At 36.5% G+C, this 25,166-nt stretch overlaps 1 protein-coding gene across 1 annotated transcript in view; it reads right to left on the reverse strand.

The window, feature by feature from the left end:
* The window catches only part of aff2 (AF4/FMR2 family, member 2), a 229,127-nt gene that overhangs the window by 162,067 nt on the left and 41,894 nt on the right, over positions 1 to 25,166 (reverse strand). Inside the window, exon 2 of the mRNA XM_084429451.1 lies at positions 11,455 to 11,575. Within this exon, the coding sequence (XP_084285577.1) occupies positions 11,455 to 11,575 (121 nt within the window). The remainder of the gene's footprint in view (positions 1 to 11,454; positions 11,576 to 25,166) is intronic.

Genomic DNA, 25,166 nt, shown 5'->3' on the forward strand with positions numbered 1-25,166 from the left:
TGCAGAACTAACCGCAAAAAAACAACCTGGTAGGCAAAAAGGAACAAGGTATTGTGCTAGCATGCACAGCTAGGCGTCTTTTCGCTCACTTAGTGCGTTTGACTCAGCAAGTTGTTTGAGGTAGAGGGTAATTTGGGAATATTTACCTTGGGGCAAAAAAAAAAAAAAAAAACCAAGAAAGAAAGAGAAAAGTCTCTCTGTGACTGGGACGGTAGAAAACTCTTGGAGCAGCTCCAGAGGTCTGACCTTGGCTGGCTGAAAGCTTTTAAAAACAGCCTTGCACAGAGAAAGCATGTCCAACAGGAGTGAAAGGCCACGAAGGGACACTGGGGGGGGGGGGGGGGTTGATGTGGGAAACAAGCAGAAGGGGCGGCGGGGGCACTCGAGCTACGGCGCTAGCACCACTGGAACTGCTTTGAAGGTGCCAAGCGATCTGGGAACCAGTAAATTAGTCCCAAATAGCTGTTAACGGCACAGTTCCATTAAACAGGATTTAGGGGGATTAGCTAATAGCAGCCTTAGATGAGTGTTTGGGGGGTGGAGGGCGGCAAAGACTGGTTGGCGAGGGAATAAAAAACGAAGCGCTCATGTCCTAGCTCTCATGAAGAGAAAGGTACATAGTGACTTATGACATGGAGAAAGCCTGTTAAAGGGATATTCACCCAAAATTAGCCCATGATTTACTCACCCTCAAGTCATCCTAGGTGTATATGACATTCTTCTTTCAGATGAATACAATCTGAGTTATATTAAAAAATGTCCGGGCTCTTCCAAGCTTTATAATGGCAGTGAATGTCCGTTTATGTTATGTTCAGTCCATAAAAGTGCATCCATCCATGATAAAAGTGCTGCGCACGGCTCCGAGGGGTTAATAAAGGCCTTCTGAAGCGAAGCGATGCGTTCGTGTAAGAAAAATATCCATATTTAAAACTTCATCGACTAAAATAACTAGCTTCCGGCTGACGGCCTACACAAGTCGACTTACGCCAAAAGAGTAACACTTGACGATGTCTGATGTAGGATGTAGGAGTAGCGTAAGCTTTGACGCCTCTCGCGGTTCAAACAAACAGGGCTGGGCAACAGACTCAAGCTCCTCCGACATTTCTCTTTGACAATTCTTGTTTCAGACTTCTAATTCGTGACTGGTGTTTTGCTTCGCTCTATCCTCTGCGCATCCGCGTACATCAATGCGTCATGCGTCGGTTAAAATGTTACTCTGCGTACGGCCGTCTGCCGGAAGCTATTTATTTTAGTCGATAAAGTTTTAAATATGGATATTTTTCAAAACAGAAGGAACCATTCACTGCCATTATAAAGATTGGAAGAGCCAGGACATTTTTTAATACAACTCTGATTGTCATATACACCTAGGATGGCTTGAGGGTGAGTAAATCATGGGGTAATTTTCATTTTGGGGTAAACTATCCCTTTAAGTATTAAGCGCAATTACGGCTATTTATCGTTTCCGAGCAAACTGTTTAACTTTCGCCCCCATTTTGGGGCGTACTCATATTTACATAGCACTTTTCTTGTTAATCTTTCAGCGTCTTCTGCGGCAGCTTGCTCTCACAGTGCTCCTGTCTGGATCCTTCATTGTGCTCTGCTTCAGCGGCCGCTTTGAGCTCCAAATCCCTCTCACATTTGACAGGACACAGTGAGTCGAGTTCAATGCACAGCACATCATTCAGGAGAGTGATGCAACCGCACAGCTGCAGCGAGGAATGCTGGGACAGCACATTCCTGTGGGCCAGAAACAATTACATTCTCTATGCAAACTCACTCAGAAATTGTTTGAGCCTCCATTTCACATCATCAAGAGAGTAAACGTTAAACACATGTTGCCTTGGAAACTAAAATTATCCTGCAATTACTAAAACTGAAATAAAAATAAATTAAAGCTAAATACAAATATTTTAATAACAATGACAATTACAACAATAATAATACAAATAATAATATTAATAATAATAATCAAAAGCACATACCATTACTAAATACTAAAATTAAAATTAAAAATATTAATAATTATATATAAAAAAAAAAAAAAAAAAACTTATTTTTATAGACATTACAACACTTTTGTTAAGTTAACATGGTAACATTTACAATAAGGTTCCATTGGTTATCATTGTGGGCAGTAAGTTGGTTACAGTATTTATTAATCTTTGCTCATATTAACTAATAAAAATACAGCTGTTAGTTCACGTTAGCTCAGATTTGATTGTAAAAATGCATTGTAAATGTTGAACTTAAAGGTGCATTGCGCAAGTCTCTGAGTTTTTGCAGAACTATGCCCCCTTCTGGCGACACGCGAAACTGCAACCAGAGTTGTGCACGCGGTTATGTGGAGTTTGCGTTGGGGTTTGGGATGAACTAGAAGCCGGTCTCTTTGAATCCATCTTCTACTTTTGCAAAAGTCGCTTGAGTTGTCTTCGCTGATGCGGATAATGGCGGCGAATACACAAACCTGCCAGACATAGCCAGGTAAGCGTGAACGCGCATGACGTCACGCCCAGTCGATTCCGTCCCGAATCCCTCTTATTTATTTTACTGTACAGGATTATAGAGGCAATCGCAGTGATCATAGAAGGGCTCATTCAGCCCATCAGGCAATTGTTTAAGCATGTATGGGTTAGAAAAATGGGTATTTTTAACATGAAAAGTTGCTTAATGCACCTTTAACATTAAAGGGATAGTTCACTTTGAAATTAAATTTTGGTATGTTTTTGCTTACCTCAAGGGCATCCAAGATGTAGGTGTCTTTTTTTCCGCAGTAGTTTCAATTTTGATATTTTTAGGTCAAACCGTTCTTGTCTGTCAGTCATATAATGCAGGTCTATGGTCACTGTCTCAAAGAGCATGCACAGAGTCCAAATTAAAACTATTCCCCGTCGTCCAAATTAAACAATTCCCCATCGCAAGTACACATTGATGGCCTAAGACACGAAACGAGCGGTTTGTGTGAGAAAACGAACAGTATTTATATCGTTTTTACCTCTTATACACAGCCACGTCCAAGTGATCTGATCTGACGTGTACACAGACTGGTGCATAGATATATACACTAGATGTCGCCTTGTCTACGGCAGTTCATTGGAACGAATGTCTTTAAGGCGACTTCTAGTGTATATATCTATGCACCAGTCTGCGTACACGTCACACACCAGGATGCGCGCGCGCCCTCAGATCACTTGGACGTGGCTGTGTATAAGAGGTAAAAACGATATAAATACTGTTCGTTTTCTCACACAAACCGCTCGTTTCGTGTCTTAGGCCATCAGTGTGTACTTACGATGGGGAATTGTTTAATTTGGACGACGGGGAATTGTTTTAATTTGGACTCTGTGCATGCTCTTTGAGGTGGTGACCATAGACCTGCATTAAATGACTGACAGACAAGAACGGTTTGACCTAAAAATATCAAAATTGAAACTACAGCGGAAAAAAAGACACCTACATCTTGGATGCCCTTGAGGTAAGCTAAAACATATCAAAAATTAATTTCAAAGTGAACTATCCCTTTAACAAATATTAATAAATGCTTTATTGTTTATTCTTAGTTCATGTTAAAGGCAGGGTAGGTAGGATTTATTAAAAATTAAAGATCCAAATTTGTTAAAACTTTCTATATATATCAATACATAATTAAAATGTAAGAACTCTGAAAAAAAGAGTATAAAAATCAAGTGACTCTAGACCGTTTAATCTGTATTAAACACAGCTCATTATTTCGATTCGGGACGAATCAAAGGATTGGCTTAGGCGACTGTCACTCTCTCGCAACCATGGCAACCACCCTTTTGCCACACAGCACCTGCCCACTTGCGCGCGACCGTTTGATTTGAGGAGTGCGAGAGGCACGGAACCTGATCACACCTCCGTCCAGTAGATGGCGGTAATGCACTATGTTTGCAAGCTGCCAATAAAATCTATCGAAGAAGAAGAAGAAGGCACTGAACCTAGGAATACCAAAACAATGGCAGAGAAAGAGCAATCTAAATTTACAGTACCGGCATATGCAGTTAGTGAAGGCAAACCAGGCAAAAAAATGCCCCTTCCCCTCCGCTTGTCTCAGGTAAACAATGCGTCCTCTAGCTCAGCGGTCGGAGTCGCGCGTTCATGTGTTTTGGGGGCGTGGCTTTGGAAGAAGCACAGAAATGAGGGGGTGGAGTGAATGGAAATAATGAGATGTCTTTAAAACAGTCGTGAGAGGTCTACAGACACTCGATTTTGATACTTTCTTTTTCAGAGTACTTACATTTTAATTATGTATTGATATGTACATAAAGTTTAAACAAATTTGAAAAATACAATTTTTAGACCATTTCTACCTACCCTGCCTTTAACTAATGTAGATGTTAGCAAATGGAACCTTATTGTAAAGTATTACCATTAACACAGATAGCAATTAATGCTTACCATTTTTCATAATGCATTCTGGGAATTTCAAAGGAATAAACAGTTCAGTGCACCGGACAGCCCTAGAAACGGCACACTCCTTGTCCAGTGCACTTGTGGATTGAGACCAAGCGGGGATTCAGTAAGAATGAATTGTGTCCATTCATTGCGCTGTTAATTTGCATGTGCTGTCTGTGTTGTCTTTTTGTGCCCGATTCACTAAAGAAATTACACAAATCAGGTAACGCCGCACACGCGCCCACAAAATTAGTGCCGAATGCAATTTTCACTGCGCAATTCCCTATCTTGCAGTGCTAGATTACAAAGGATGCGGCAGAGCACACAAACCAGCACCACCGAGATCCACCTGAATCAGCTCTTTAGAATGCTGAAAGTGTACACACTACACCTCACGTCTGGATATATGAACATTTTCCTCCATCATTTGATGAATAACTGCCATGATCAATACAAAACATAAACAAACATCTCTTTTCAATTAAATTAATTTCACCCCCTGCTTTCCTAACACCGCAACATTAATTGCACCAAGCAAATAGCTCTGTGTTTTTATGAGTAAATCTATAATAAGTCTAATTTACACAAAGGGAGGTAAGTTGGAGCTGACAAGAATGACAATGATTTACTCAAGACTCAAGGCAGGTTCTCAAAGCTCAACTGTGGTGTTTTTGGAGTGCAATGCCACAAACAAGTGCTCTTGGTTTAATCTGAGTTTTGTTTTCTAAACCATTTTCCCCCTTATTTCGCTTTATAGGACAACTGTGAACTGAGTGACCGGATAGTAGATTTAAAGGTAGGGTAGGCAATTTCGGAGAGGGTAGCAATAGCAAGCTAGCTTTGAAAGCATAAGATCCCACCCTCCCTTAGAGTGTCTCCAAAGCCACGCCTCCTTCAAAACACATGAACACACACAGCCAGAGCAGAATCTGCACAGCGTCACGAGACACGAAGTTAAATTACCTCATGCCTCAACATTACAATAATAATGAATGTAAACAACTCACAGAGCTTTAGTTGTACCACCTGACTGCTGCAGATTCGTTTCAGCGTTGATTGTGCTGACATAGGAATGCATAAATCCGAGTCTGAGGTCGTGAACAGCTCCGGGTAGAACGTCACGGGTTGCCATCTTGTAATTACGGTTACGACATGGCGTGAACGCAGCATTAGCTCGTTGTTTTGGTTCAGGAGGAACTGTAAGGCGGCAGATGCTGTTTGTTTGCGATGCTCGGTGACTGACGTCTGTCTACAACTCTTCATAGTCTTACGGAACGCCCCGATGAAGTGTGGTGTCCGCGCGAGCAGAGTGCGTGAAGGTTTGCAAATACATGTTGACAGAACATGTTGATCAGTGCATTCAGACCAAATGCAATGATTGGACAAACATATTTTCGGTCCTGAGACTTCCACAGGAAATATACTGTATGTACATGTTTTAATATTTAGACCACTTTTTAATTATTGATTCCTATCAGGATGTGAAGAAGGTTTCAACCAGTTTGATATGTATCACAAATACATATACAGTATATATACATATACATACATACATATATATATATATATATATATATATATATATATATATACCTACATTAAATTCAAATGTACCATTTAAATTGGCCAAAACTAACTTTTTGGGGCCACTGTAGTTTCTTAGACAAATAATAAAAAGATTATGTAACAGAAATATTGAATTTATGACTGATGGCTTTTATAAAGTTTTTCTTCCTAAGCGACTGTAGTCTGAAAACGTTCACCTTGTAGTCAACCACCGTCCTTACTTTCAGTGAGTTTTTCATTATCACAAACACCTTGCGCTTGCTCTCCGGGGATTTAGTCTTAGCACCCTGTAAAGCTGCTTTGGGACCATTTTTATTATTACAAATGCTGTATAAATAAAGCGACAGAAGCAACAAATTTACCCTTCACCTGATGTCACCCTGGAAGTATTTCAGAGACCAGTGAATCTCACATTAAAACTCTGAGTAAAAGCTACGCTCGCAGCTTCGACTTGACATCAGCAGAGACACAATTTTAGCTTTATATATGTGAGGCTGAAGTTGTTTTTTTTTTTAAGTGGAGAGCTCTGATGTTGAGGCAACTAATTTCAGAGGAATAGAGAGGAAGAGGTCTGGGCCCAGATGAAGATAAATGGCATGTGTAGAGCTGATTAGAGAAGGAGAGAGAGAGAGAGCAAATGCAGATATAAAGTTAAGGAGAAAAAAAGCGAAACCAAAAAGAGGGGGAGAGAGAGTGCCTTGTCTTAGGAGGACTGTAATTATCCCTCAAAAAAGAAGGCAACACTACATGTTTCTACGACTGCTGCTCTGTGGGAAGTAACAGAAAAATTCTTCCACAAAAAGGCATTCCTTGCTTCAAAGCTCCAGTTTACAGATGCCATTATGTTTGAAGACAATTTATGAGGGAATTAACTCTTCTAGTAAACTAAACTCGGATGTTCACGATGGTAAATCAAGCTCATGAATCATTTTACATATCTGTACCAATTATCACAGATACTTTGACAGAACTAAAATATACAAGCTGACATATGCTTTATTCCACTCCAAACTATCTTGATCAAGCTAAAAATAACCCTCAATCAAAGTTTTTACATTCCTTATGTGAAAAACGTCAAATATCATTGTAATTTAAAGGCCCACTGAAGTGCCTTGGAACCAGAGCTTTGTATGATGAGTTGACGTAATTTCCACTGAAATAGAAAGCTAAGGCGGGGCATATTGAATGGCTCCTCCCCCTTTTCAAATAGCCAATAGCGTTTAGTTTACCTCACAGACTGCAAGTCGTACTTGACAGCACCATGGAAACGAATCTGAGCGCTGATGGCACATTTGATTCTAGAGAGCATTTGATTGGACAGAAGATGTGATGAGAAGCTGAAGTCCGCGGTGATGTCATAATAATCCGTGATCCATTTTAGCGGAAGTGAGAGACTCATAAATGCGAATTTTGTCATTGTTTTGGAACACACCAGCTTCAACACCAAGGACGATAACTATAAAGATAACGATAAGGATATAGTTCTAAAAATCTTTCTCAATATTAAAGAATAGCAGAGTTCACACCACAGCTATAACAATAACAGCACACAGAAATTAAATCGTTGGAATCACTTTCAGAACGGCCAATCAGAATCCATCCTGCTGTAAGGAGCTGAGCATTTAAAGCGGCAGACAAGCATGCGCTTATAATAAACAGAGCGATATCATCCGCTGGTGTGGACGCTAATATAGTTATCTTTATAGTTAGCGTTTTTGGTTTGAACGGGCCTTAAGGCTAATATAATCATACTAAAAGCTAAAAAACATCAATTTTGATTTAAGGGGGCCTTTAACTGCCAAACTCTCAATGACACTGTCACTGTTACTAGAGGTCCTTGCCATTTAAAGAAAATCCCTGTCCTGAATCAAAACCAATGCCATAAAATGTTGTCATAACCTGTCCCACAACTCTTCCCATCATAACTGTTTATATGACAGTATCGCAGAAACGACACAGATGGAACAATTTAGGCACGAGTAAGCGGCGAGTCACTTTCCAGTTGTAATGGCGTATAGAGGTAAGGGGCAGTTCTTCACCTACAGAGGCACAGGGGGAGATTGATCCCATTCTCTGGCCCCCGAGGACCTCAGGACCGGCGTAATGACAGTTCTTCACTCACCCTCAGATGGTCTGTCTCGGCCCTTGCTAACAGCTGGCTAAGGAAACAGATAAGCTACCTGAGGCTGGAAGGGCGACCTTGACACTTATTGACGCAATAAAAGTGATGTTCTTCAAGTGGTGACATACAAAAGTGCTAGGTGTTTTATTCTGCTACTGTAGATGTTCATTGGCTCTTAAAGTCAACATGAAGTCAACACTGACCTTATTTACTTTCCCAGGTCATATATATATATATTTTCATAATGTAACTCTCAGGCTACGTCTACATTAATCCGGATACATTGGAAAACGGCGTTTTTGCTGCAAAACACTCCATCCACACAAGCGTTTTCCAAACGTTTCATATCCACACTGAAATGTCGGAAAAAACGCCTTATTGTGCATGTGAAAAACCTCATAAATGCTTACTTAGGTTATACAGACAGAACAGACATCATAAAGTTCTCATGCTATTCTTCTGGCAGGATCATTTTATTTAGCAAAATATCTCTCCATTTACTGATGCGCCAGGTCGCACTCACTCACCATTATATGTTTGGTCTAAATGCAACTGCTCTCATGTTTTGCCGCAGGACAGCAATTACGAGTACATTTTATGTCATCTTTGCAGGACTGCGATATGAAGAATGTACAAAAGCTGCCTTTCCACCGCAGGAACTTTGCCAAGGAACTAGGGACTTTGGGGTGATACTCGGTGCCAGGGTCTAAATGAAGTTCCGGGTTAAAATTCCCCCCTCAGAAAGTCCCTTTCAGGAACTTTTGGGGGTGGGACTTAGGCACTGAACATGCTGATTGGTTGAGTTCATGCCGGATTTTGATTGGTTGATCATTTTATTTGAACCACCATTTTTAAAAATCCGTTGCGGTGCTATTCGATTCAACAATGGAGTTTAAAACATAGGACTGATGACGAGGTTCAGGCTTTATAAAGCTTAAATTCATTGGATGAAATCCAGCGTGAACTGGAACACTTTTCAAACAAAAACGTATTAGTGTGGACAAGGCCTCAAGAACCAATTTTTCCTTTCGCCACACTTGCAGCAAATGTTAGTCAATAGCCAAATAGCTATGTAAGCATTGGTATTTACAGTACATAGACCCTTTATAAAATCTTAGTAGCAACTGCAATAGTTATGCAGTTATGTTAATGTAATAAGGGGCAATTGATCCTTCGCTAAGCCACACCCGAAAACCGCCACTGGCCAATCGTGGCTTAGCAACCGTAACTAGGCGCGGGAGGTCTGGCAAGCTTTCGAGCGAGGGAAACATGCCGAAGCGTTGTGCGTATGGATTGTGCAAATCTGATACCTGGTATCCTAAAAGTTTGGACGGGGTGGTGGATTTTGTTCCCTTCCAGAAACCTAAAACCCAAGGGGAGAAATGCCGGGCGTCATCTTCATTTATATAGCGCTTTTAACAAAGTAGATTGTTCCAAAGCAGCTTTACATTGATAATAGGAAATTAAAAGTAAAGTGTTTTGGCTTTATAGCTCTAGAATAAAGTTATTGTCCAGCTCGTGGATCAATCAGTGTGATTAAAGGCAAGACGGAGGCTCACTGACATAACTTAACGTTACTTAAAAATATATTGCAGCATTTTGTTAATCGACGGCTAAACTAGTAACGTTACCCCAATCCGATCGCGACTCTCCCGGTGTTAGTTCTAGTAAAAGTAAAAGGTAGTTAGTAAAAGGAGGGAACACCAGGGGGCTTGCCGGAGATCTCCAAGGAAAAGGTTGGTACACAAACTTAATCAGTTCATAACAGTAACGTTAGTCACTTATGTGACCCACGACGTGTGAGCAGAAGCCTGGCGCACTAAAAATATAAGCGGGAGAATGTTATCATTGCAAAGTGTTTATTCCACAATACTTATGGATAAGCTGTTTGATTTATAAATATTAGATTTTCAAATTTCACCCACCCTGCTGTGCACGAACATAGCTGTTCCTCAATTTGTGTGTTTCCACATTTGAATGGTCAGCGTACGAGGCGGCTGCTGCTTGCGCTGGGACCTATAGGCTTTATAGCTTCAATTTTGATTAAATTATTCTCTAATCGGTTGCATATTATGTCGTGGATATATCCCTCGAATGCATACTGCAGTCCCTTTTGTCTTGCTCTCTCAGATATTTCACCTGTTCGCCAAAAATGACTAATTATCTCCTTGGGAATGTCTGACACCGGTGCATACATACTGTAATAGACGTGCCAGGCGCAAAAGCTTGACAGGCGTAGCAACAGTAACTAAGGAGGGCGGGGCTTAGCGAAGGGGCAATTGTGGCAATTATGGCAATGATAACAAATTAAGCTATATCTGAAAAAGTAGAATTGCCAATTGGATATGCTGAGATGCTCTTCGAAGGTAAATATGACCTTTAACCTCCACGTCCGAGTCACCATTTTGGTTCTCAGGCAGAAGCTTAAATAAATATGTACTGAATGCCTGGACAAAAATTTCACCCTTTCCTTAATTAACTGCAAATTCACATTCAGTTCAGGCTCCATTTGGGGAATGTAATGCCAAGTTTTTACAATCCAAGTACCAGTGGACAAAACTGCATTGCTTCATTGCTAAATGCTAAATGCTAAATGACAAGAAAGTGCATACAATAATTGAATAATTAAATAATACTTATGTAAATAATATTTAAATAATATTTATTCAAACATTTGATATATTAATTTAAACATGTCTCTCAACGTAAAAAGATGTTAACAAACATTTTCTCAGTAATTCGATGACCAGATAAACTGAACATTATTATGAAAGGCATGACGGACACCAAATCATGCTGACTTTAAGGCATTTTTCAAACGCTTTTTCAAAAGTTTTTGATATAACTCACCTTTAACATCCTAACTTGAATCCTAAAAGGAATATTTAAATGAAGCATCTAATGGGAAAAAAAAAAAGTTACATAACCCTGATCATAAGCGTTCCTTCAAACCAATTCCAGCTGAACCCGAGGGGAAAGCAGGAGTTGTGTAAATATTAAGAGCACCTCAGCATCCTTTAGCCCTGTGTATGTGTGGGTATGTGTGTGTGTTTGGCCTGGTAAACCCTACATTATTGGTAAACCCTACAAAAAGTTGACAATATCAGCAATCCTTGTCCTTGTGGGGACATGTCTTGGTCCCCATGAAGAAAACAGCTTAAGAATCATCCTAAGTGATGTTGTTTGAAAATGTAAAATTGCAAAAGTTTTCTGTAATGGTAGGTTTAGGGTTCAGGGATAGAATATACAGTCTGTACAGTATAAAAATCATTACGTCTATGGAAAGTCCCCATAAAACATGAAAACACAACATGTGTGTATGTGTGTGTGGGCTCTGATTGGGCCTTTACCTTGTACGGCTCACCAAACAGATTAAATCCGGTGGAGAACAAGTCTTCATCCTGCTGCACTTCCTGCGTCCTTCGCTCCCACTCCTTCTTCTTCAGCGCCGAGCGGTCCTGCTCGTAATGACTGCGGGAAACGGGAGAGAGAAAGAACGACAGAGAGTAAGAGCGTGATTCGAGTTGGCATGCGAGAAATCGACGGCGAAAAACCCCTGCCCGTAAGAGATTCAAGGGAAGCCCTTATCTGTCTAATAGGCCCGAGCTGACACTAAGCAGATGAGGAGAGCGTGGCGGAGGAGATAAAGTAACTGGATTGGTGCGCGGATGCTTTGCAGGAACAGACAGGAGAGTGCCAGGAAGAGGCAGCTCTGTTTGAAATGCTGGAAGAAGGGCTGGAGCCTCGGGGAGCGTTTATTTAGATTCGAAGGACCTCATATGGCAATCAGTGTGGGGGATTGTTACAGGAAATTCAAGCTTGTTTTAAACAAAGGCAGATGTCATACTGTGGAGTAAATGATTTCACAAATGAAAAAAACCAAGCGTCTCCCTCTGAGGGATTCCGTCAGCCTCGTGTTTTTCTTTACATTCATTAAAATGAAGACTTCATCTGAGCGCTTTCTAGCACACCTCTCTCTCCCAGGCCTTGTTTGAGTTATTTAACGTCCAGATGACTCGCAGTTTCAAAAAACTTCATGTATTAGCAATGAAAACAAACACGAGGGCGCTAAGCTGAGAGAGTGCGATGGTAGCGGTGACTGGTTGGCCCTGAGGCCGGTGTTAAAGGCTGACAGTGTCTGATTAGGGCCCGTAGACTCGGCTCCTTCCATTATCGTAATGTAGAATGGCCCCGAGTCAACGCAGAACTCCCTCGAGAACAGACACGCTCCACAGCCGCTAGCTGTAGCATTAGCATCGGTCCCTGAGGGGGAACGACGGCGTGACAGAAACGGTGAATTTTCACTCAGTGGCCCCCTTGTTATGTTGTGACATATATGAGTATGTGTTAGAGCTTGCCTGTTCATTTGTACTCACTGAAGGCTTTATGACACGCTTCAAAAGAGATGTTATTCCTTTAAAAAAAAATTCATTAGCAAGCTAACAATATGCAATCAAATTTAGGGTGAAGGATCTAAAACGTTGGAAGGTAATTGTGACTGATTCTTGCTGTTACGTTGTTACTTGCTGTATTTTTTAAGTGATAAAAAAAAAGCAATACAATTAGAAGTAAATTGGCCAAAAGGTTTGTGATTACATACCAATATGTCAATATTATTTTGTTGTTATTATTATTATTATTATTAAATTAATAAAATAAGAAACAGTTTGGCCAAATAGTTTATGAGTATATATCAATATGGCTGTATTATTATTATTAAAGATTAAATAAAATAAGAAACAATTTAGCCAAATAGTTTATGAGTATATATCAATATGGCTGTATTATTATTATTATTATTATTATTATTATTATTATTATTATTATTATTATTAAAGATTAAATAAAATAAGAAACAATTTAGCCAAATAGTTTATGATTATATATCAATATGACTGTATTATTATTATTATTATTATTATTATTATTAAAAATAGATTAAATAAAATAAGAAACAATTTGGCCAAATAGTTTATTATTATATATCAAAATTACTACAGTATTTTATTATTATTATTATTATTATTATTATTATTATTAATAATAATAATAATAATAATAATAAACAAAATAAGAAACAATTTGGTCGAACATTATGTGATTATATATCACTATAATAATAATAATAATAATAATAATAATAATAATAATAATTCTAAAACAAGGAACAATTTGGCCAAAAAATGTATGATTACATATTAATATGACTGCAAGAAATAAATAGTTCTATTCATTTTTTTTTAAAGAGAAAAAAGAAGAAGATGTTACTAGTAAAAATGTAGTAACTTAGTTTTAGCTATGTAATCCAAAAAAGAAAAAGAAAAAGAAATGAAGGAAATTGTTAATATTTCAATTAATTATCCATATTCATTTATTATGAGTAATAACGATAATTGTAGTAATTATGGTAATTTGGTCACGGTTAACATTTCAAATTGGCTCCTCAAGGCTATGCAACAAAAATGTGCTTTTCTAACCCATGACTTTCTATTTTCCAATTTAAACATGACTATTATTTTGACTTTTTTGCAGACAGAATCATCGCTTTCATCTAATGTCAACATTGCCAAAACCCAAGATACCTCAAACACATATTTCCTCAGCCCGTGCTAATAGGACACTTTCCCAGAGCAACAGACAGTGGTCCAGCTCTTGGAGGTGATGGATAGCAGAGCGAGAGCCGGAGAACTGGAGAACTGGAGATCTGGAGATCTGGAACCGGTCCGTCTCCAGCCGTCCTGAGGCTTACGCCACAGCATTTAATCCATCACTAAATTATTCCAGAAGGCGGGAGATGTTGCGGTGCGAGAAAAACGAGGCCTGGTCTAAGGGTGACAGGTGCTTCTTCTGAGGGGACGAGGAAAAAATAAGTGACAAAGAAAAGTGGGAATAAATACAACGACGAGAGATTGACGGTGCTTCCCAGGCCTTAATGACAGCAAGATGTCAGTTATCTTTATGTCAGCGCGCAGGGCACACTTGACACGGACACCTGACAGGACGATAAATCAAATTTACAGCTGTCAGTGGCAGAGCCCTGCAGACACTTGGGTCCCTTGACACTGCATTACTCTTCAAATGCAGAGCGCTGAGTTGGCCAGTCAGAGGTTGCTATAGACCATTAAGAAACTAAAGAAGAACGCAGAGGTGCAAATAACCCCTAGTTACGGCTGCTGCAGTGCAAGACAAGTTAACAGTGTGAAGACAATGTGATATACAGGCATACTGTATGTGCTATGAAACCTGCCGATATTATGGTATTAAGGTATTCATAAATTCTTTAAAAAATGACTAAATGTTTTGTTGCTGTCAAAGTTAACATCTGTACTTACTGCACTTTAACATTTACATTCTCTAAATAATATTACTATTTTATAATACCAGAAAATGTGGAACAGCATCGCCCACCTTTTCCGTGGAATTAGTTCTAGAAGTTTTGTGTAGCAATTTTGTTGTTTTTATTTTGTTCAATTTTTTCTTATATAGAATTTATATAGTTTTTATTACGTTTTTATATAATCGTTAATTGAATATATATATATATATATATATATATATATATATATATATATATATATATATATATATATATATATATATATATATAATAAAAATAAATAAATATTACTTATAAAATAAATGTTAACTGAAATAAAACATGTATATATATATATATATATATATATATATATATATACATATGTATGTATATATATATATGTATAGGCTATATATATATGAAGAGTTCAGATGCAAAAGCCTCTAAGTGCCATCTCAAATTTTCTTCTTGAATGATCATTTTTAACAAGCTCGTATATTTAAGTTCAGTAATTTCACTTAAATAGCAATGAAAATGACCTATTAATTGTCATTTAAGTGAAATTACTGAACTTAAATATACGAGCTTGATAAAAATGATCATTCTAGGAGAAAATTTCAGATGGCACTTAGAGGATTTTGCATCTGAACTCTTCATATATATATATATATATATATATATATATATATATATATACATTTCAATTAACGATTAAAAACTTAATAAAACTATAGAAATTTTATATAAAATTATTGAAAAAAATAAAAACAACAAAATTGCTAAAACTTTAACGAATGAATATAAAAAAAAAAAAAAATAATAATAATAATTTTATATATAAATTTTATATATATATATATATATATATATATATATATATATATATATATATATATATATATATATATATATACACAGTCAATATGACTGGATACGTTAATAAAAAATGTATTATAAAATAAATGTTAACTGAAATAAAACATGTTTATTTATATATATATATAGTTTAAATAAAAAAACAATATATATAATCAATATATATAAACAATATGTATAATCTCTATATACTGTATGTGTATATATATATATATATATATATATATATATATATTTCAAATAACGATTATATAAAAACTTAATAAAAACTATAGAAATTCTATATAGAAATATTGGAAAAAAAAATTGCTAAAACTTTAACGAATGAATACAAAAATAAATAAATAAATAATTAATAATAATAATTTTATTAAAAAAGCAGCTATAATAATATCTCTATGATACTAAAATAACACTGACAAGAATCTCACAGCAAGCGCAAAGCAAACCCTGGCAACCTCTCAAAACACCCGAGCATCGTGACACTGAGTCTCGCACTGTTTCATCTCCTCTTTCGTAATGTTTGTTTTCCTTGATTTTTTGTACAGTCAATAATTTTCTCTTCCCATGTTTCTGAGAAGGCTGCCCACATTCCTTCCTTCCTTCCTTCCTTCCACTGAGAAAACGCCAGTAATATATTCAAACTTCACATGAACACACATCACCAAAATTTCTTGAGGCCACATATTCAGTGTTGACAACACGCTGAATGTTAAACAGCAGTGCCTGGGCGGTTTATTACAGTAATGTTGTTGGTGGCATGATTATGTTCTGGAACATGTGGCATTGGCAGTTTTCCCCTTCCATTCTTCCCGTACTCCACCTCTCCTCTGCCTCTTCCTAACACCACTGCATGAGGGGGGAGAAATGAACAGCGATATCCATGGAAAAGCCAATGAATTTAATCTTAGCTGAGCTTTGCTGCATTTGAAAGATAACCAAATAGAGCGCCTGCATGGCTCTCCCTCCTCTCTCTCCCCCCGCTGAAAGAAAAAAAAGCCTCCCATAGAGAAATAATGTAATAAACAGCCAACGAGTGCCACTGTTATTAGAACGAAGCCGCCGCCACAACAGTGGGTCTGATTTCTGATTTAAAGCGGCAATTATTAATTTGAAGCACAGGCTAATTAAAACTACAGCTAAGCGTTTAGCCTCTTGTTACAATTATTTTGGAGGATTGTAATTATATGGAGCTGCTTATCTCACACATTAAGGCATTGACAGAAGAGGTGGAGATCTCCTCTCATTTATTCCTGATTTATCGGCGTAGGGATGAGATTGATGCGAGAAAGATAGCAGTCGTTCATCAGGAGGATGCTGGGGTTTGTCTGGAGGGTCTAGCCTGAGGGAAAACCCTGCTCAGATTGGGAATACTCCTTTTTTTTCCCACTTTTTCCTTCTCTGCTTTTTTAGTGACAGTTAACTATCATATGGATCTTGTGAATACTGTAAGAATACTGTAAACAAAACATACATTGCTTTACAATTAAATGAGTGATCAATGGACATTAAACCGGTAACACCTTACAATAAGGTTCATTTGTTAACGTTAGTTACTGTATTAACTAACATGAACTAACAATGAGCAATACATTTGTTACTGTATTTATTCATCTTTTTAATGTTAGTTAATAAAAATAGAGATGTTCATTGTTTGTTCGGAGTGCATTAACTATGTTAACAAATACAACTTTTGATTATGATAACGTATTAGTAAATGTTGAAATTATACATATATACATATATATATATATATATATACTTATATATTCTTATGCTCACCAAAGCTGCATTTATTTGATCATAAAGCAATAATGTGAATTATTATTGCAATTTAAAATAACTGTTTTCTATTTTACTATATTTTAAAATGTAATGTATTCCTGTGATCAAAGCAGAATTTTCAGCATCATAACTCCAGTCTTCAGTGTCACATGATCCTTCAGAAATCATTCTAATATGAAGATTTGCTGCACAGGAAACATGTTCTTAATAAACCGAGATACATTTTTTTTCCAGGATTCTTTGATAAACAGAAATCTGTTCATCAGTTCATTCAGAAACAGCATTTATTTGAAACAGAAATCTTTTTTTACATTATAAATAGTCACTTTTGATCATGCGTCCTTGCTGAATAAAAGTATTCATTTTATAAAAAAACAAGAAAGAAAAAAACACTTTTACAGTATATATACACATGAATAAAATTACAAATGGAAATATAAATGTTCTTTCGATTGACATTTGACCTGGATCTTTCTCTGCAGTTGTGAGTCTCCCCACATTGACATCCACTATTGTTGCTAAACTGCAGTGGTTCTTCAGGATTCTTTGATGAATAGAAAGTTCAAAAGAACACCATGTATTTGGCATTGAAACCTTTTCTAACATTATAAATGTCTTTCCTGGCAATTTTGATCCATTTAATGCATCTTTGCTGAATAAAACTATTAAAGGTGCTGTTTTTTTACTGTACTAAAGCATGAAAAGGTTACACTATATTTTAATGTGTAAGTACTTAAATGTATAATTACACTGTAACAGGGTAATAATAATTAGGATTGGATGAGGGTTTGGTTTAGAGTTAGTTGCATGTAATTACGCACAATTTATAGTTATTACTATATTATGTAACAATGTGTTGCCCAAATACCCATGATTTAGGAAATCAAGTTCAAATACTCGTTTCTCCGAAAAGCAATGCTACAGCCAGTTATTCTACTTAAAAATGCGCGTTCCATGTCGGAATGTCTGATTTGTTTTGGTCTGTGATCCCGCCCACTACCAGTTTGCCCAATAGAATTTGCCAGTTGGAGGAAAACACAGCGTATTAAGTGAGCAAACGAACTGGGTCATGAATCGCTGATTCTACACGACATAAAAAGCCTCAGCAATGAAACACTGCAAACGTATATATTATCTGATCAACTTACAGTGTAAGGCCTGTCGCTTTCCATTGTCAAAAGCGATCGTTCCTGTTGCATGTCCTGACTCCGCCAATCCACACGAGCGTCGAGTGTGAGGAAGATAGGGTGGGGGAAACAACTTTTTCCAATGTTTTGAACGTGGACTGCAGAACCCATTTCAAATGCTATAGCCATCAATATTACACACTGCACCTTTAATTTCTTTGTTAACCAGACAGCCACTGTCGGTAAATAAATACCAAAATGTAAATGCAAGAAGCAAAATCAACGCTATTTCAATACAGCGATAGTAATAGCAAACATAACCACCCTCCGAAACACCAATTCAAAACGGCCCAAATTTAGCATTTTCAGACAATCCGCCCCGAGCTGCACAGCGAGCTCGAATGACCACACAGGCCAGAGACTCGTCTTCAGGATGGCAGCTGCTTGTAGGCGAGCAAAGGACTCTCTCAGATTAATGAGCACCCCTGACAGTAATTGCTAGGTGCCAGGTTATCAGCCCGGCCACTGACACCACTTCCCCCCAGGACTCTTTCCATTTCCTCAAGGAGGCCATTGTTTGCACTCATATTAGCAGCAGCTCAGCGGGACGGCTAAGACACTGGCCGCACAATGGAGGCTAAAGCACACTTCACCTTCTCCAGTCCACCACTGTCACTGACTTTTGCAGCGTCCTTCCTTCAGAAGTCGTAATAAATGTGATTCTCGATGTCTAAGAGGCTGAACCACCTCCTGCAATCCAGTGACGCATACCGTGCCGAGACATAACTGCACAGTATTTATATACACTCCTAAAAATAAAGGTTCTTTATTAGCATCGATGGGTCCATGATGAACACTGTAAAAAAATATCGTGATTTTAACGGTCAAAGACTGTAAAAATGCTACAGTGAAAAACTGTTAATTGGTTAATAGAAAGTTTCCTTACTACGGTAAACAACTGTGATAGATCTAACGGTACATGTAATGTCATTTTACTGTAAAATACAGTTAAATTTACAGTTTTTGGAAGTGAAAAAGAACAAATTGTATAATTTACAGTGAAAAAACGTAAATTGACATTCCCACAATTCCCTGTGTGACACTTCACATTTGATGTATTTTTGTTGAAATAACTATGTTTCTTCATAGTTTTCTTAGTTTGTTCTAATCAGTTATGTACATTAGGGTTTTATGTTACATTTAATGTTGTTAAATTAATGTTTATTGCATTTTTTAAATTTCATGTGTGTTACCATGATGGTGTTTAATGTCTGTGTGAATGACACTGTGCAGCTTCTATATATAAGTATTAACTTTCTTGTGAAAGAGCTGCTTGTGATGAGCTTTAATTCATCATGTGATTTTCTTCTCCACTGTGATTGGTGGTTGTCAGCGTATTACTATGGTACAAAACAGATATAAATACTTCAATAGGTCAGTAAATTAACATTAGGCTATATCAGATAATTAAATACGGTTTATTAATGTTAATTTAAGTAAAGTCTGTCAAATCTAAAATGTTGCTACCGTATTTTTTACGGTAAATTTCTGGCAACCACAGCTGCCGGTATTTTACCGTAAATGTAACAGATTTTTTTTTTTTACAGTGAGCCTTTAACATCCACGGAACCTTTCCATTCCACAAAAGGTTCTTTATAGTGGAAAAAGGTTCTTTAGATTATTAAAATGTTTGTACACACTGAGAAAAAATGGTTATTTTAAGAACAGTGCACTGAAATGTGCACAGTGTGGTTCTTCTATGGCATCACAGTAAAAAAAAAAAAAAAAAAAAAACCTTTATTTTTAAGAGTGTATCATTTATGTGCATATAAGTCTAAGTTTAAAAGGGTATTTGAACACAGATGTATCACTAAAATATGAATAATGCAATATATAAAAATAGAAATAATTGGAAAGGGGCATATATGCCAATAAATATATTTAATTCAAAAATGTAATTGCATTTAATATACATGTAAATAATAATAATAATATCATTTAAAATATAAACAAATATTAAAAAATACTGATTAATTATATAGAATAATAATCACCATCATCATTATCATGAGATTAACAAATCAGATTATATATATATATATTTTTTTTTTTTCTTATATACATTTACATGTACATTTAATTATATAAATGTATCGGTACATTAAATAATAATAATAATAACAACATTTTGAAATGTATAAACACCATTCCATACATCAAAATATCACATGCAATTGCATAAAACGGCTTGCTTCAGATTCCCTCAAGTAAATGATGAAATAATCTATACCTCTCAGCGATATATAATCAATACGTTTCATTGTTTTAATTGCCTCATTTGTTTAATTGTCTTTGTCACGCAGTCTTTTGCTTTTTCTAATTCTCTCCATCTTTTTTTTTTTTTCTGTGCGCTTTCAACTCGCAATACAAGGGATCCGTGATTAACTGCGTCAACCAATTAGAAAGCATGTCTGGAGTCTGAAATGTCATGTCATGAATATTGCAGGAGGAGCTCCGGCACATTTCCAGAATTTTACCCAATTTAGCAAACAGACCTCGGCGTGCACTGGAACATCAAGTGCAGTGTCCACAAACACCAGCGGGGATTTCACCACAGACACACAGCTAACCCCTGCGCCAAACAAATGTCAATTTTCCATGTCATCAAACTGTAAAAACTGATCTGAGCGCAGTAATAGTCAGAGACGCTGCGCATTCAGCAGACTGCATAATCGAGAGAGGAAATTCTGGCAGCTGCACGTCGATTATCCCTTAATGGGCACCGACTTCAAATTAATGTCTTCTTCATGTTCCATATTTCACATTCATATTGAGAGGAATTTACCACAATTACGGTGTAATTGCAGATCTGCGGCTGAAGTTATCAGCGTGCAGGGTGCGTTTAAGAACCTAAATCTAATCTTAGTCTATTTTGAGTTGCTCTCGACTTGAAATCTGAATGCTGAGATTGGCCTTCCATGTGGTTTCACGACAAATGCAGCATGTGAAAACAACAGGCCGTGTCGAAGAAACATGAGGAAAATAATGCGCAAACAAACAAACACAAAAGTACGAGATCGTAAATGGCGAAAAACACGCATTTACGAAACATGCATGCTATCTCTGGCTTTTAAGCTCGGCTGTCAGACGGATCATCGTTTCGAGACACGTGAAGCACTTTTAACCCATGGCCTGTAATTATGCAGAGGAAGCTCTTGGCTTGAAGAACAGAAGGAGAGATGGAGAGGCTGATGAAGTGAAAGGCTGAAGAGCTCGACAGGCCAGCGAATAGATACATATGGGGTATGTTCATCTGACATCTGTCTGATAACCTACACTAAACACACCAGGAGGAGATTCAACACTTCTTAAGAAACCCGTCAAGAAACGCCTGGGTCATATTTCATAAAAAGATAGAGAGATATAAGGTTTTGTTCATGAAAAAAATGAAGGCTGTTTTTTAAGAACTAATAATATTATTTAAGAAATAATACGATTTTTTTTTTATAACAATAATTAATAAAAAAAAAAAAATATATATATATATATATATATATATATGTGTGTGTGTGTGTGTGTGTGTGTGTGTATATATATATATATATGTGTGTGTGTGTGTGTGTGTGTGTGTATATACTGTATATATATATATATTGTATGTCAATTTAACTTTGTATTACAGTTAAATGAGACAAACTTATTTCTATTTTTTTATTTCTATATAATATTATATATTTATAAATATAGATACGGAAGGTCTAGTTACTGTAATAAAAATTAAGATGGCTTATATATATATGTGTGTGTGTGTGTGTGTGTGTGTGTGTGTGTGTGTGTGTGTGTGTGTGTGTGTGTGTGTGTGTGTGTGTGTGTGTGTGTCTATATGCCAATTTATCTTTGCATTACAGTAATGAGACAACATTTATATATATATATATATATATATATATATATATAAATGAGACAACATTTATATATATATATATATATATATATATATATATATATATATATATATATATATATATATATATATAAAAACAATATATTAATACATGTGAAATGTAAAGTATTATTGCCATTTCAAAAAACTTTTTCTGTTTTGATATATTTTAAAATGTAATTTATGGCAAAGCTGAATCTTCAGCATCATTACTCCAGCCTTCAGTCTCACATGATCCTTCAGAAATCATATACAATAATAATAATAGCATATGTATATTGTGATGGACACAAATTGAAATTGAATTGGAATCATATAGGTAGAACTGTAGCAGTCAATTTCAGTTATCCGTTTGACGTGTCTTTCTTTGTCTGACCGAGCCAAAACAATTTTTTTATGATTAATTTTATATTGATACAGCTACAAAAAACAAGAAGCTCCCGCACACTATCAGTACTTGCAAATGAGTATCAAAATTGTATTAGCAACGGCATGCCTGATGAAGGTCGCATGATGAAGGTCGTGAGACCGAAACGTTGCTAATAAAATGTTGATACTCATTTGCAAGTACTGATAGTGTTTCTTGTTTTTTGTAGATACTTATTTGGTCTTTTTTTCCCACACACCTCACCTGCAGGTGTGTGATGTGTTTGCTAATATATTGATACAGCTGAAATGGGTTAAAAAAACAACCTGTGAAAACTAGCTGGCTCAAACACAACTGTAAGAATCGTAGGCATCAAAGATGAAAACACGAACACAGACAGAACAGATTTTTTCGAAATCTTTACACTTTAATTTTCCATTCCTTTGAACTGGTCTCGGCATTCGTTAATCAGCCGTTGGTTCTGAACCTTCTCCTCAGAGGCTGTGTGTTTTTCAGACACAAAAACAGCTAAACACCAAACAACAAGTTCCAATCATCGACCTGGCGTCGCTTTCTGTCCGAAAGCTGTTAATTGCTGCATAATTTCAAAGCGAATCTATCTGAAGAGATGTCAGGGTCCAATAGCTTGTCTTTAATCATGCTCTGTTCAACTCTGCATGTCAATGAATTTGTCACTGATAGACTGCAAATTACATTGACTGCACTGGAGATGTAGTTACTTTCAATGTTTCCAATGAGTAACACTGTGGTTTAAACGTAACGTTACAGTATGGGATTTTTCTCCACTAGGGGTCGCTAACCTATTTACAATAACAAAGGCGTAGTTTGATGACGCAACATTTGCTAAGAATTATGGATTTTGTCGTCAACGTCAAGCCGACCGATCTAATAATGTATATGGATTACTGAATACATCGATGCTTTTATCATGACTGTGATATGAAGCAGTTCGGGATTGCTAAGAGACAGCTATCAGCTCCACACGCGATGCGAGTCCCACGGATATAAAAGGAATATGGACATTTCATTTTACCGAACTACACGCAGAATTACTACTCACAGGTCAGTTTATTAGACAAATTAAACTTGTGAGGTAACGCAGCGCTGTTTCACTTGGTCTAACATTAACTTACACTATCACTCTAAACTGCATTTGAATGTGTTGAAATGTATGTGTTAACGTTAGTTTGTCTGTATGAGACTAGCAGTAAGCTGTAAGCAGTAAGCTGAACATTAGAATAACATACAGATTATATTCTAACATTTTATCATTGTTGAACTATATAACATTGATTAGTTTTATGTAAATGTGCTCACCTGTTTAATAAAGTACATGTAGGAGTTGTCGAAGTCTCGGACGTGGAGCTCTCGTTTATACTGTCTATGGGAGCTCTCGGCATCTCGAAAACACCGCGCTGATATTGATTCTCGGTTTAGTTGTCCTTTTTTATCCAAAGTCTGCTTGCCATGGTCCATAATGTTTGAACGAAACAACAACAGCGTGCAGATAGACATTGCGAACTACACAGTTGTCCGCGTCAGTTTGGTTACTATCAGAGGGCTCTGGTTCATAGCTCTGGTTGCAATGGCAGCACGAGCGGAAACCAGAGACAACACGGATATGACGGCATTGACGGCGACAAAACGGAAATAAAGACACGGTCCGTGTCTTCGAATTAAAATATTAATTTCTCTGGATTTAGAAGTTAATTGGAACTGTCGGGATAATGTAAATACACAACTTTAAAAAATATATAACATAGATATAGTGATTTTTTATATTTTTAAAGCAAAGAAAAATACATATTGTGCCTTTAACAGGAATATGTGGCTATCAGTGTGGGTGAGAAGAACATTTATATATACTGTTCAAAAATTTGAATTTAAGAAATTAAAATGTATTCAGCGTGGATGCATTAAACTGATCAAATGTGACAGTAAAAACATTTATAAAGTTAAAAAAGATTCCTGTTCATCATGGTTTCCACAAAAATATGAAGCAGAACAACTGTTTTCAACATTGATGATAATCAGCAATGTTTTTTTTGAGCATCAAATCAGCATATTAGAATGATTTCTGAAGGATCATGTGACACTGAAGACTGTATTAAGACTGTATTAACTAGTAATGATGCTGAAAATTCAGCTTTGCATCGCAGGAATACATTATATTTTAATATCAAGTAGAAAACAGTTATTTTAAATTGCAAAACTATTTCAAAGAGACTCAAGAATATATATATATAAAAAAATCTCAATGACCCCAAACTTATAAATGGTAACGTTGAGACTAAATATTTTCAGAAAGAGAACAACCACAATTAAAAACATTTGTTAATTTACTGTATGCTCTGTTTAATTTAATTTTTATTTTGATGATTATAGTTTCATCATTAGGTTCTGAAGGATCATGTGACACTGAAGACTAGAGTATTGTTGGAAATTCAGCTTTGCGTCACAGAAATAAATTACATTTTAAAATATATTCAAGTAGAACATTTATTTTGAATTGCAATAATATTTCATAATTGTACAAATTTTACTATATTTTAGATCAAATAAATGCAGCCTTGGTGAGTATAAGAGACTTCTGAAGGGGAGTGTCCTCTTATTCACATTGTAAT

Source organism: Rutilus rutilus, assembly GCF_951802725.1.
Source record: "Rutilus rutilus genome assembly, chromosome: 14".
NCBI classification, from domain to species: Eukaryota; Metazoa; Chordata; class Actinopteri; order Cypriniformes; family Leuciscidae; genus Rutilus; species Rutilus rutilus.